Raw genomic sequence first — 15,687 nt, 5'->3', positions numbered from 1 at the left:
ACTCATGAAACACCCTAGGACTACAGCTCTACTCACTCACTTAATATTAAGCTCTACTATTATATAAGTGAGTACTCTGTTAGGTTATCATGCAGGATACAAAATGTGAAAGACTTCCTCAGTTCTCAAAAAGCTTATAATTAAGTGCAAGAACATGACACTGCTCACAGGATAAAATGAAAGCCTTCCCATGGTCCCACATGGTCTGGTCTCAAGCTGCCTGTGCAGCTTCATCACGCACCACAGTCCTCTGTGCTCCAGCCATGGCCCTTCATACTCACCTCTTCTCGCTGGCTGGCAAATCTGTATCCAATTAACATCTATGCATCCTTTAGTCAGAGCTCACCTGTCACTTTATTGGAAAGGCTGTCTTTTATTTTCCCCTACAAGACCAAAGCCTCATTCATAAGCTCTCTTAGCACGGTGTAGCTCTCCATTATTTCACTTACTGCAGATGTAATTTTACATCAATTTGGGAGGTTTATTTGATCAATATCTGTCTTACACTAGATTATGTGCAGTATATGAGGGTACAAACTGTGTTTTTTTTTTTTTTGCCCATTATTGTACCTAGCGCAAAGTATGGGCTCAGCATGGTCCACAGGTTCTTTAAAAGTCTGTTGAATAGATGAATGGCTGGCTGCCTGGATGGATGGATGGATGATTGAAAGAAGAATGAGAAAACATGAGTAAAATACCATTATAATTTAGTTGAAGAAGGAAGTAAGGAAAATAACATTTAGTGTCCATCTGCAGTAGGCCCTGTGCTTAACACTTGAAGAATCAAAAAAGTTTCATGGAGGAGATGGCATTTAAGTTGGATCTTAAAGAATGTTTGGGTTGGGCTATGCTAGATTAGAGGCCCAGTGCCAGCAAAAAATATAGCAGTAAGAAATTCTGAAGTGTGTATGGAGAACAATAATCAATAATTCAGGGTCACATATTTTTGAAACTTTCAACATATATGGTTTTAACCTAAAGCTAAGGGAGTTTTTATAGTAAGAAAGAATTTACATAAATAAAAATAGAGATTTTCTTTAAATGCAGTGTCATTTATATTTGAAATATATATACAATGTATATACATATACATGTATGCACACACAAACATATTTATTTTTTTTCTTTTTATGTCATTATTTAGTAGTTTATTTGTACCCCACATTGTTCTATTCTCCACCTTCATTCCCCTCAGAATTTGTATTATTTGCATAACATGAAATGCAAGACAGTCTAATTTAAAAAGCCCTGACTCTGATGTTCCATATTTCTAAGGTTAAAGTCTAGCTAAATACATTATAGATATAAACTTGGATAATCCCAACTTTCTGAGCCCCCACAGTTGAAAAACCTGTAAAATGGGGATAAAATAACTCTTGCAATGGTTTTTAAGAATCAAAAGGCACTTGTCAATGAAATGTACTTACTTTATACCCTCACACATACATTTAGAAAAAATACTAAAAGATCATACCCCATAGGATGAACTTGCACACTTATGAGGTATATCAGATATGTAATTTTAAAAGAATATTTTGTATTATTAAAAATTTCTTCAATGAACATGTATTTCTTTCATAATAAAAAAGTTGTAATTAAAAAAATCCCTTTGTGAGCACGAAGGTATAACAAATTGCTACACGACTCAACTGTGGATTTTTGTTGTTATTGCTCATATTCTCTCATTGTTTGATGTATATATTATTAAGCAATAATATATACCCCTTCCCCAGCCCAAACCTGGTTTGCAAATTCCTTAGAAAGATTTTCTGCTTCTAGTTTTTTTTTTTCTTAACAGAATATCTAGCCTAATATTGTGCCAACAGAGGACACATAATAAATGCCTGTTGAAATGAATAGGTGTTATATAAAAATCTCTTTGCAAAACCACTTAGGAAAAGCAGCTGCAGGGGCAGCCACAACATTCAGTCAGGCATCTTGGCTGTGATGCCTGTTCAGGGGCAGGTGGAAAATTCAGGCCTTCCCTGGCAGGAGCACAGCAGCCCTGGTCACTGTCTTCATCTCCTGCCAGCTCAGCTGCTCAGGGTAGTTTTCAGAAAACGGCAGCTGAATACTTGAAAAATGTAATAGTTTCTTGAAGCAATTTCCTTTAGTCTGATTTGACCTAGATGACTCTTTTACTTGGCTGTGGACAGTGGGCCCATTTATGCATGTTTTTTAGTACATAGTTGTATTAGTTTCCTGTTGCTGCTGTAACAAGAGACCAGAACCTTCAGAGCTTAACATGACACAAATTTATTATTTTACAATTCTGGAGGTCAGAGGTCTAAAATGGATTGGCAGGGCTGTGGTTGCTTCTGAAGGCTCTAGGAGATAATCCATTTCCTTGTCTTTTCTAGCTTCTAGAGGCTGCCAGCATTTCTTGGCTCATGGCCCTGCATCACACTGACCTCTGCTTTTCTCACGACATTTCCTTCTCTGCCTCTGACCCTCCTGACTCCTTTTTCCACTTATAAGGACCCTTATGATGACATCAAGCACAGCTGGATAATTTAGGACACTCTGCCCATTGTAAAATTTTCAATCACATCTGCAAAATCTCTTCTGCCATGTGAAGATATTCACAATTTCCAGAGATTAGGACGTGAATGTCTTTGTGGGAGAGGCATTATTCTGCCTACCACAATAACGTATTCATCATCATCATCATCATCCCTATGCATTCATATTTATTTACAGAATAAGACAAAACCTGAAGAAAGATTCCACGTTTACTCATGGACAAGAAGACAAAACATTTGTCTTTCTTGTACATCTCTTCTGCTTTTATTTAGATGCACACAGACCTGATTGTTACAATTGCATTTGCTTGAAAATTCTTATTTCCAGAGAAGAAATTGTTAGGACACCATGTTCCTAGTATTGGAATATCATTCAATGGTCGTTTACTTACTTCTTTCTGTTTCTTGCCCCGGAGAGCCACATTGCTGATGTTGCTGCTTTCCCTCAGGGAGTCCACACTGTCTCCATAGAGTAGCTTGATGGCTCTGACCAGTCGGGCACAGGAGCGGCTGTGGTGCAGGTAGCAGTGGGGATGGCAGTAGTCAACGTGAGTGCAGATGAAACTCTGCTGATTGCACAGCAAGATCATCACCTGGAATACAAACATTCCTGAGACTCAGCCAGGCAACCAGGGTACAGATAAACTGAACATATCTATGGGGTGGAAGATGGGAAGTCAGAATGTCAGCTTCCCTGGATGTGTCTTGAAATTGCAATGATCCAATAATTCCCAAAGGAGAACAAAGGGTTCTTTATCCACTTGGCCTTTTGTTCTCCCTCCATTCATACTTGATAGAAGGATCTCTTTGAAACATTAAAAGGTTAACAGGTCTTCAAAAACTTAAAACAATTATTGTGGAGTGTATGGTTTCCAAATATTCTCAAATGGAGATTCTGAACTTAAAACTAAATTTTTTTCCAGCTCTTATGTTGGGGAAGGAACCAGATGGAAGGGCACAGACTGGTGAGAAATTCTGTCCCAGAGGATCTGGCTGACCTTTGACAGCTGTGGGACACCTTTAATGCCAGCCTACCCATGTAGGACTTGAAAACATTTCCACTTCTTCTCCTCTGGCCAATAATCTTCAACTAGAACTGGAACCTTACTGTATAGTCTCATTTCCACTCTCTGCAAAGTGATATTTTTCATCTGGCTTTTAGAACATTCTAGCTCTTCTCTTGTAGCTAAATCCAAATCAAATCCTCACATCTCCTATAATTCTCCCATTAAAATTACAGAAGGGAACTCATTTGATTTAAAGGATATGGTTATTTTAATATAAGGAATAAAGGCCCTTGCATTTGGAACTTCTTAAGGAGCTTTCCTTAAAAGGCAATAGCATATGCAGAGCCACAAGGTCAGTCAATAGTGTGTAGAGTATCTTCTGAATGCTTCCACCCTTCATGAAACTATAATAGTTCCCACCTTGACAACTAACCAGTGAGGGACTGTGTGCCATATTGAACACAAAGAGGGCACAAAGCAAGATGATGTGGGCAAGGCCAATATGTTGATTGCAGCCATGTGAGAGATCCTAAAGGAGAGGACCTAGCTAAGCTGTGCCAGAATTCCTGACCCATAAAAACTATAAGATAATAAATGTGTATTGTTTTAAGCCACTAAGTTTGTGGTAATTTGTATGCAGCACTAGAAAATTAACACATTCCCCCTCTAACCATGTATATATATACACATATATATAACATATATATATATATAATGTATATATAAAAATATATATACACAATTTCCTGCAGGGAGTCCACACTGTCCACACACACACACACACACATAAATATAATATATATATTGTATATACACACGCACACACACGAGTCAGCTCTCCATATCCATGGTTTCTGTATCCGTGGATTCAACCAACTGCAGATTAAAAATATTCAAAAATATCCCCCCCAAAATTGTGTTTTTACTAAATATGCACAGACATTTTTGGGAATCATTATCAATACAGTATAATAACTACTTATATGGAATTTACATTGTATTAGGTATTATAAGTAATCTGGAGATGATTTCGAGTATGTGGGAGGATGTGCATAGTTTATGTGCAAATACTATACCATTTTATATCAGGGGCTTGCTTCTCTGTGTATCCTGGTATTCATGGGAGGCCCTGGAACCAATCCCCATGGATACCAAGGGATGACTATACACATACACACACACACACACACACACATGTGTATACAGGCATACCTTGGAGATATTGCGAGTTCAGTTCCAGACCACCACAATAAAGCAAATGTTGCACTTAAGTGAGTCACACAACTTTTTCTATTTCCCAGTGCATATAAAAATCATGTTTACACTATACCATAGTCAATTAGGTGTGCAATAGCATCATGTCTAAAAAACCAATGTACATACCTTAATTAAAAATGCTTTATTGCTGAAATATGCTAACAATCACCTGAGCCTTTGGCAAGTTATAATTTTTTTTTTTTGCTGGTGCAGGGTCTTGATATTGAGGGCTGCTGACTGATGAGAGAGAGAAGTGGTTGCTGAAAGTTGGGGTGGCTGTGGCAATTTCTTAAATTAGACAATGAAGAAGTTTGGCCCATTAATTGTTCTTTTCATGAAAGGTTTTTCTCTAGCGTGTGATACTGTTTGATAGCATTTTACTCACAGTAGAACTTCTTTCAAAATTGCGATCAACCCTCTACAACTCTGCTGCTGCCTTATCAACTTAGTTTATGTAATATTCCAAATTATCTGTTGTCATTGCAATAACGTTCATAGCATCTTTACCAGGAGTAGATTCCATCTCAAGAAATTACTTTCTTTGCTCATCCATAGAGGTACTTCCTCACCCATTCAAGTTTTATCATGAGATTGCAGCAATTTAGTCACATCTTCAGGCTCCACTTCTAATTCTAGTTCTCTTGCTAGTTCCACCTTATCTGCAGTTACTTCCTCCACTGAAGTCTTGAGTTCCTCAAAGTTATCCATTAGGGTTGGCATCGACTACTTCCAAACTCCTGTTAATATTGATATTTGATCTCCTCTTGTGAATCACAAATGTTCTTTTTTTTTTTTTCTTGAGACGGAGTCTTGCTCTGTCGCCCAGGCTGGAGTGCAGTGGCGCAATCTCAGCTCACTGCAAGCTCCGCCTCCCGGGTTCACGCCATTCTCCTGCCTCAGCCTCTCCGAGTAGCTGGGACTACAGGCGCCCGCCACCACGCCGGCTAATTTTTTGTATTTTTAGTAGAGACGGGGTTTCACTGTGGTCTCGATCTCCTGACCTCGTGATCCACCCGCCTCGGCCTCCCAAAGTGCTGGGATTACAAGCGTGAGCCACCACGCCCGGCCCACAAATGTTCTTAATGACATCTAGAATGGTGAGTCATTTCCAGAAGCTTTCAATCTACTTTGCCAAGATCCATCACAGGAATCCCTATCACTGTCTGTGGTGGCAGCTATACCCCTGCAAAATGTACTTTTTTTTTTTTTTGAGACAGAGTCTCACTCTGTTGCCCAGGCTGGAGTGCAGTAGCACGATCTCGGCTCACTGCAAGCTCCGCCTCCCAGGTTCACGCCATTCTCCAGCCTCGGCCTCTCTAGTAGCTGGGACTACAGGCGCCTGTCACCACGCCCAGCTAATTTTGTTTTTTATTTTTAGTAGAGACGGGGTTTCACCGTGTTAGCCAGGATGGTCTTGATCTCCTGACCTCGTGATCCGCCAGTCTTGGCCTCCCAAAGTGCTGGGATTATAGGTGTGAACCACTACACCTGGCCACAAAATGAACTTCTTAAATCATAAGACTTGAAAGTCAAAATTACTGCTTGATCTGTGGGCTGCAGAATGGATGCTGCGTTAGCAGGCATGAAAACATTAATCTTCTTGCACACTTCCATCAGAGCTCTTGAGTGACCAGCCACATTGTCAATAAGCAGCAATCTTTTGAAAGAAATTTTTTTTTTTTTCCTGAACAGTAGATCTCAACAGTGGACTTAACATACTCAGGAAACCATGCTGTGAAACAGATGGGCTGTCATCCAGGCTTTATTTTTCCATTTATAGAGCTCAGGAAGAGTAAATTTAGCATAATTCTTAAGGGCTCTAGAATTTCAGAATGGCAAATGAGCACTGACTGAAACTTCAAGCTGCCAGATGCATTAACCCCTAACAAGAGAATCAGCCTGTTCTTTTAAGTTTTGAAGCCAGGTATTGACTTCTCTCTAGCTACGAAAGTCCCAGATGGCATCTTCTTCTACCAAAAGGCTCTTCTACATTAAAAATCGTTTTATAGTACAGCCACCTACATCAATGATCCTGGCTAGATCTTCTGGATAACTTGCTGCAACTTCTACATCAGTACTTGCTGCTTCACCTTGCGCTTTTATGTTATGGAGATGGCTTGTTTGTTTCAAACTCATGAAGCAACCTCTGCTAACTTGAGACTTTTCTTACACAGTTTCTTCACCTTTCTCATCCCTCACAGAACTGAAAAGAGTTAAAACCTTTCTGTGAATTGGGCTTTGGGTTTAAGAGAATATTGTGGCTGGTTTGATCTTCTGTCCAGACCACTAAAACTTTCTCCATATTAGCAATTACACTGTTTCACTTTCTTATTGTTCGTGTGTTCACTGGAGTAGCACTTTTGATTTCCTTCAAGAACTCTTCCTTTGAAATCACGACTTGCCTGTTTGGTACAAGAGGCCTAACTTTCAGTGCATCTTGGCTTTCAACATATCTTCTTCACTAAACTTAATCATTTATAGCATTTGATTTAAAGTGAGAGATATACAACTCTTCCTTCACTTGAACACTTAGAGGCCATCGTAGGGTTATTAATCGGTCTAATTTCAATATTGCTGTGTCTCAGGGAATAGGGAGGCCCTAGAAGAGGGAGAGAGACAAGCAGCAGCTGGTCCATGGGGCAATGAGAACACACACATTTATTGATTAAGTTCAACATTAATATGGGTGTGGTTCACGGTGTCCCAAAACAGTGACAATAATATCATCAAGGATCACTGATCACAGGTCACCATAAAAAATGATAATCAAGAAAAAGCCTGAAATATTGTGAGAACTACCAAAATGTGCCACAGAGGCACAAAGTAAGGACATGCTATTAGAAAAACAGCACCAACAGACTTGCTCAATGCAGGATTGCCACAAACCTATAGTCTGTAAAAAATGCGATATCTGCAAAGCACAGTAGAGTGAAGTACCATAAAATGAGGTATGCCTGTATACGCACAGACATGATACATAAATATACATATTTGAATGCATAAGACAGTGAGGCAGTCAGGATGAAGGGTATGATGTGGAGAGAAAGGATGTTCGCTGAGGTGAGGACAATGGGAGGACACACCACATTTCTCCTTGAGACATTTGCTGCATCTTAGGCATAACTGGCCAAGAAGCTAGGCAGAGCCTTAGGCAATCTCATGGGGGCTAGGAGGTAAAAATTAGAATTTGGAATTACCAAAGAAGGGAGAAACTGAATAGTCTAGATCCTGTGGAGAAATGAGGTCCAAATAAGTCAGACTGACACTGGGTGACAGTTTTCCCTTCTAGGCACTGGCTGATTGAGTAGCTAAAAAGAGAAGCAAAGACCAGCTGACGAATAGAGTAGAGATGTTGGCAATTTCATTGTGATGGGGAAACACAAATTGTAGTTCGTGACTCATCAAGAATGAGAGGCCCTGTAACATACCCCAGACTCTCACTGGGAGTCTTGGACATCTTCATATCGAAAGGTGTGTGTACGGTGTGTGGAAGGATAGGCTAGAAATAGTCCAAGTCCAGCTAGTATAGTCCCTGACTGGAGTGAGGTGATCTGCTTCTTTGTTGTCTGCCAGAGGACAGAGTGAATCCTCTCTGGAAGGAGAAGACATCAACCAGAGCCTCGGTGCTTTCTTTAAATTAATAAACTTTATGTTTCAGAGCAGTTTTGGCTTCACATTACAATTGAGCAGAAAGTACACAGAGTTCCCACATATACACTGTCTGCATACATGACAACCTCTCCTACTATCAACATCTTGCCTCACAGTGGTACACTTATTACAATCAATGAACTTATATTGACACACCATTATCACCCAAAGTCAACAGTTTACATTGCGGTCCATGCTTTGCTTTGTACATTCTATTAATTTTAACAAATGTATAATGACATTTATCTACCACTGCACCTCCGTAATTTTTTTTTTTTATATTATTATACTTCAGGTTTTAGGGTACATGTGCACAATGTGCCAGTTTGTTACATATGTATCCATGTGCCATGTTGTTTTGCTGCACCCATTAACTCCTCATTTAGCATTAGGTGTATCTCCTAATGCTGTCCCTCCCCCCTCCCCCCACTCCACAACAGTCCCCGGAGTGTGATGTTCCCCTTCCTGTGTCCATGAGTTCTCATTGTTCAATTCCCATCTATGAGTGAGAACATGCGGTGTTTGGTTTTTTGTCCTTGCGATAGTTTACTGAGAATGATGGTTTCCAGTTTCATCCACGTTCCTACAAAGGACATGAACTCATCATTTTTTATGGCTGCATAGTATTCCATGGTGTATATGTGCCACATTTTCTTAATCCAGTCTATCGTTGTTGGACATTTGGGTTGGTTCCAACTCTTTGCTATTGTGAATAGAATTTTTTTTATACACCATGCTCAGTCAATATAATTACAAGGCTTTTAGGAGCAGGACCAAGAAGAGTAAAGAAAATAGATTTATATATTGAAGTTATCAGCTATGGACTTGATCATGATATCTGCACTCCCATGTTTGTTGTGGCACTGTTCACAATAACTAATATTTGGAAGCAACCTAAATGTCCATCAACAGACGAATGAACAAAGAAAATGTGGTACATATACACAATAGAGTACTACTCAGCCATAAGAAAGAATGAGATCCTGTCATTTGCAACAACATGGATAGAACTGGAGATCCTTATGTTAAGTGAAATAAGCCAGCCACAGAAAGACAAACATCACATGTTCTCACTTATTTGTGGGATGATCTAAAAATCAAAACAATTGAACTCATGGACATAGAGAGTTAGAAGGATGGTTACCAGAGGCTGGCAAGGGTAATAGGGGGTTGAGGGAGAGGTGGGGAAAGTTAATGAATACAAAAAAATAGAATGAGTAAGACTTACTATTTGATAGCACAATAGGGTGACTATAGTCAATAATAACTGTACATTTAAAAATAACTAAAAGAATGTAATTGGATTGTCTGTAACACAAAGGAAAAATGCTTGAGGAGATGGATACCCCATTCTTCTTGATGTGATTATTTCATATTACATGCCTGTATCAAAACACCTCATGTACCCCACAAATATACACACCTAGTATGTACTCACAAAAATTAAAAATAATTTTTTAAAAAAATCTGTGATCAATTATGAATACATCACAATGGAAATTTTAAAATATTTTAACTGAATGATATGAACATATCTCAAACCTTGCATGATGCAGCTAAAACTGCTTCTAGATAATATTTATAGCGTTAAATTCATGTTAGCAAAGTTGTTGCAAATCAATCATCTGAGTATCCGTGTCAAGAAGTTAAGAAAAAAACAAAAACAAATTAAACTCAAAGAAAGTAGAAGAAAGTAACAAATAGAAAATATTAGTAAAAAAAATTTCAACATTCTAAAAATGACAAAATGAAAATCTGGTTCTGGTTCTTTTAAAAGACAAAATTGACAAACTCTTAGAAAGACACTATTAAAAAAAGAGAAGACAATCTACCAATATCAAAAACAATGAATGTAAATCACTGTAGATCCTACAGAATTTTAAATGATCTTAACAGAATATTATAAACTATCTTTTTGCTGATAAATTTGAATATTGATATTAAATGAAAAAATCTTAGCAAAAAAATCAGTTTACCTGAATTGCTCCCAGAAGAAATATAAAATCTAAATGGTCTTAGCTGTATTACATAAACTGAATCTGTAATTTAAAACTCTCCCATATAGAAATTTTTAGGTTTAAAAGGCGTGGCCAGTGATTTCTTCCAAATATTTAAAGAAGAAATAGCACTATTCTTACACCATGCTTCCAGAGGTGTTTATTTATGGAACACTACACAGAAAACTAAAAGGCATTATTGAAAGACATTTAAAGAGGCTCTAAATAAATGGAGAAACAGACATTAGTGGAATGACCATTTTAAACACTGGAAGATTCAATATCATAAAGATATGATTCATTTAAATTCATCTATGTATTACACTCAAGGCTGCTTTGGAAGTTTTTTTTAAAATTAATTAAAATAGGGTGATTCTAAATGGATGTGAATCTAGCCAAGAAGAAGAAGAAGAAGAATAACAAAATTGGAGGACCTACATTTATATGAGGAAAAGGAACCAGACACAACAGAGTAGTAGCATATGATGCCGATTACGTGCATTTCAAAAACAGACAAAATGAATCTATGGTGTTGGAAGGTAGGACGGTGGTTACTGTCAGGGGAGAGTAGCGTCTAGTAGAGGGCCTGCGTAGGATTTCTTAGGTGTTGATAGTGTTTTCTCAACCTGGCAGTGGTTACACAGGTGTATTTACTTCATAAAAATGTATTGAGCTGTATACATAGGTTTTGTATGCTTTTCAGTGGGTAGGTTAGAGTTCACTAAAAAGTTTACCTTAAAAAAACAGCTGCCTCAGAAATTCTCAAATCAGTCAATTCTGGGGACTGCTTCCATAGTGAAGGTAAGCCACCATATATCCGAGGACCATTATGTACCAGGTAGCGCTCATCTGACTTTTCCAAGAAGTCAGATTAAAATCAGGGTTAATGGTGACCCTCGTGATGGTCCTGGGGATACCCTGCCACTTGTACAACTGAGGTTACATTCCCTTACCTTTCTCCTTACTTCTTTCTTCATGCTCAGCTCAAATCTTGGACTCCACTCCATGCCCAGAGTTTCCTTGGGATCACCTCCTGCCTGTGCCCTCTGGCACACCCTTGGACATATGACATTCACCATCTTAGAGTGTCCTTGCCCCAGTTTAAAATTTGATCTAATACACACCCAAGAGCAACACCATGACCTTGTTCTCAAAATTCGCAGTAACCTGTTTAAAACTGATGGTGATACCTACGCTGTGTCACTCAGCTTATCTTGACCACCAACCTGGCCTCATGATTTTCCCTGACTTATGGTGACCCGCAAGCCAGCCATAACAAAAAAAAGCTTGGTCTTAGTTAAGCTTAAGATGAGTACAATCCAGCAGAATACCAATCCTAGAGAGTGTTGAGATATTTAGGTAAAACATAAGCCCCTGCTTTCTCCTGGAGGCTAGATTGGATTGATGATTTAGTATAATCTCTTGTCCTCCCTCCTCGGATCTTCCCCAGTGCCAAAAGAAATTGATCTCAGGGCTCTTTCTGAGATTCCTACTTACATGAAGCCACGACATGTTTCTGTGGTAATTCTCCTCTGCGCCGGCATTGCTCATTCCCTCTGGCTCAATGCTGGGCTCGCTTGCACTCCAAGGACTCCCTTCTTCAAAAGAAAAATACCAAGAAAGGTTTCAGTGTTCGGTCTCCCTGGAGAGCATGTTGGTATGGTATAGTTGTCCATGCTTCTGAATCCTAGGGCAGACTACCATGGCCCAGTGGGTTACAGGGCATAGCATCGACTTTGTTGGAGGAATATTAACAGGAGCTGTTCCCTTCACCACCAGCTGAACTGGCAATTTCAAAGACATTTATGATCTCTGTTATGGTGGCTTCCATTTTGAGAGATGGGAGCAGAGAAAAAAAAACAGAGTCAAGTCCTTGAATTGCTGAGATGAGCCAGTTATTGATTGAGTGCGCCCAAATCCATTCCAGACTGACCAGACCTTGCAGGTGTATTTAAGGAGGGACAGCAACTAACCTGCCTCACAGTGACTGCTGCCTCCACTGTTCTGTGACTGCAGCTAGTGCTATTGCTCTAGCCACCAGGCTTTGCTACCAGAGCTATTTCAAAGATGGCCAGGTACCTCTGAAAAACTAAGGAAATTTGGAAGCAATTATGTCCAACTGTGGACAGCCCTTGTGTCCAAACTCCTCTCTGTGGGAAAATATAAAGGAAATCTCTCTCAAGAATTCCCTATTTGGTAGACTATACAACAAAGCTTTCCCCTAAAATCTAAAAACTTTTATGGATCTTTTTAATAACAAAACAATGTCTTCAATCTGGCTATTTTGACTCAATTGGTCAGGATAAATCGATCAATTTAAATAATTAATTGCAATAATTTTTCCCAAAATTAACTGGTGATAATGCTCTAGCTTCAGACTTGTAACAAAAGAAGTCATATATACTTTAAAAAAAAGTCTCCTTAAGAAATAAGCTGAATCTTAAGTAATGCATAAATCAGCTATTTTCAAAGGCGAGAGTGGGTGGATACAGAAGCATTTTCTATTTTAAACCTTCTTTGATTAAATATACTCAGCTTTTATTTCAGCAGACTTGATCGATAATTTATCCACACTTCTTGCTGACTTTTGAAACTACTTACCTAGTAAGGAGAGCTTTCTATTTTGCCTTGCATACAGAGACTGAATGGCAAAGTGAATGTGCTTCAGCTTTTACCTAATATTTAACGTTAGGCAGCTGGTGAGTTCTATTTTCATGCCTACTTAATCTTTTGCTTGTCTATTAAGATACTAATTAGGGCCCATATTTTGGTATTTGGAATCTCTTTAGAGCCTACAATGACAATCTATAACTCTCATGCTTTGACTGTACACTGATTTCATTCTCAGGTATTTAACACATTGTATGGTCATCTTCTAATTTATCTTTAGAGCATCCTTGCATTGTAGGCAAGAATTATTCTCACTGTGTAGTCAGAGAAAACAAATCCCTGAGAAGCTAAATGACTTGTTGAAGATCACTCATTGTCAGGTCTACTCAATCTTTATCTCTGAGATTTTGTTTGTTCATACTGTTAAATAGAGACTTTAAAATATAGAGAATCTTTAGGTAGTCCTCCCCAAGGGAATTACATTTGACATTGAATGTTCTGATCAAAAGAATGAATACACAAACATCTGAATTTCAAAGACTGTCCTTGTCATTAAAGTGTTTTCTTTCCCTAATGAATACTGTACATCCTTGCTGCTCAAAGTGTCATCCTTGAATCAGCAGCATCGGCTCCACCAGAAAGCTTGTTAAACATGTAGAATCTCAGATCCCCACCCCAGATCTGCTGAATCAGAATCTGCATTTTAACAAGCCTCTCCAGTGACCCATATGCACATCAAGGCTTGAGCTGCCTTGCTCTACCAAGGGTAGTATGGTTTTCAGGCTGAACAGGTTGTCTACCCTATGGCTCTGCCCTCCATCTGTTTACGTTTAAGAAAATGGACTTCAGCTCTTTCGGGACTTGGGCCCTGTCTTCCTACCCCCCACGTCCCTGCACACCCCACTCCTCTATGTTACCTAGGTCAGTGACAGTGTCCCTGCTCTGGGACAGCTGCAGCTCCTCAGCCTCAGACTCTGAGTCCTGCCGTGATAACTTGCTGCTCTTTAAGCTGCCGACCCGGCGAATGCTGGACAAGGAACCCCCCTTCTTCACCTGGAAACTGCGGGTTCCTTTAATCTGGAGCAGGCGAGAACCTCCTATCCTGATCTTCCTGCTGGGAACTGTATTAAAAGAATAAAATAGGGCTTTTTCCCCCCTAGTGTTCCCCAGCCAGTGTTATATCCATTTCTCCCCAACTTGTCCCTGATCAGCCTCCTCTGCTGGCCTGGATGAGCACTCTGGACAAGGAGCTTCTCCCAAGCCCCTAGTCCTGCAGTAACCACCAGGAAGGGCTGGTGCAGCTTCTTTCTTGGACACAAAGCTCATCGGAACTGGGAACAACCTGCTCTCTTTCTAGCCCAGGTTTCACAAGCATGAGTGTGCCTTTGGGGCAGCATCAACTAGTACTATTAGTACACTTGTATCATGGGATTCCTTGATTCAAGAGAACCACAAACCATTTGTTTTTGCTTTCCTTTCGAAATGGGACTTACAGACTTCTGTAAGCTGTCACGTAAACCCCTTCATTTTGGAATACCTCATTCAGAAATAAGAACCAAAGGTGATTCTCTCTCTAATAGTCAGCAGTGGCTTCCACTCTGTCCCTCAGAAAAGGCACTAAACAATCTGTTTTCACTGGGGTGCTTTGGGTGAGCATGAGTGTGAAATGGCTCCATTTTCAATGCACTTAATGACTTCATACTATCCTCCTCTCAGTCAAAAGGCTGGGTGAGATGTGATTCCAAATGGTGCAACTCCCTCTGAGCCAAACTTATAACAGTCTATGCATACCAAGAAGAATATGCATTATTCATCTTTAGTTTCTGGAAGAAATAGTAATCGGTGAGGAAAATAAAAGGGTAAAAGAAATGCATTTAAACTTGAACCTATCTTTCTTTAAATCAGCAGCATCCTTATTTTCCATAGTCATATCCACACCTCCTTCCTTTTCAAGATATGGTGTTTTCACACATTGATTTTATAAGGGTGGGATAAAGTAAGTTTTCAGGGTTTAAAGTCCATTACCAGGAAGGGGCCAATTTTATAAGCTTACCTTCTTAAGACATGAACAAGATTTCTTACCAATTGTTTAAGGCACAGTTATTAATATTTAAAATTCCCAATCAGAAAGTTTGCATGTTAGTTTCAGGTTTCTCATTCATGAGAGAGTTAATATGTGACTGTGATAGAACTTGTATAACTAAAACGTTAGCTAAATGTATACTTTTAATGCCCTTTAAAGGAGGTCAGAAGAATTCCTGCTGAATAATGTGAAAGTTCTGATTTACTGTTGTGATGGAGAAAGACTAAAATTATCACCATGCAGCTGGTAAAGGCCCCATGGAGCTCCCTGAACACATCTGAGTAGAATTTCACATCTGGATGGAATTTCTTGCAGCACAGTTAGACAAATCCCACAAAGACTATGAACCATAAAGCTGCATTTTAATTATAGCATAAAACTCACAAACTATACTTTTCAATATTATTTTTATGTTTAATTGAGACTTTATCACCTATCTGAAATACGTTTGAAAGAGAAAATAATTAAAATTTTGTAATGACTACGAGTGCAATTTCATGTCTAAGTAGATTCCGAAGTACAGAAAATATTAAACAGATAATTCTTAGATTTTTACAGAG

The 15,687-nt window shown here is 39.0% G+C and overlaps 1 protein-coding gene across 14 annotated transcripts in view; it reads right to left on the bottom strand.

The window, feature by feature from the left end:
* UNC80 (unc-80 homolog, NALCN channel complex subunit) overlaps positions 1-15,687 on the bottom strand; it is a 228,521-nt gene that overhangs the window by 90,090 nt on the left and 122,744 nt on the right. For 11 of the 14 annotated variants that reach the window (XM_055290458.2, XM_063645667.1, XM_055290465.2 and 8 more), the window contains 3 exons: positions 13,962-14,165; positions 11,932-12,032; positions 2,915-3,115 (listed from right to left, as the gene is read on the bottom strand). In XM_055290458.2, the coding sequence (XP_055146433.1) occupies positions 2,915-3,115; positions 11,932-12,032; positions 13,962-14,165 (506 nt within the window). The remainder of the gene's footprint in view (positions 1-2,914; positions 3,116-11,931; positions 12,033-13,961; positions 14,166-15,687) is intronic. The other 3 variants (XM_055290467.2, XM_055290468.2, XM_055290469.2) reach the window with 1 other exon arrangement.

Source organism: Symphalangus syndactylus, chromosome 8 (genome assembly GCF_028878055.3).
Source record: "Symphalangus syndactylus isolate Jambi chromosome 8, NHGRI_mSymSyn1-v2.1_pri, whole genome shotgun sequence".
In the NCBI taxonomy this organism is placed as follows: domain Eukaryota; kingdom Metazoa; phylum Chordata; class Mammalia; order Primates; family Hylobatidae; genus Symphalangus; species Symphalangus syndactylus.
The sequence above is the reverse complement of the archived record's forward strand: the minus strand, read 5'-3'. Positions and strand labels throughout refer to the sequence as shown.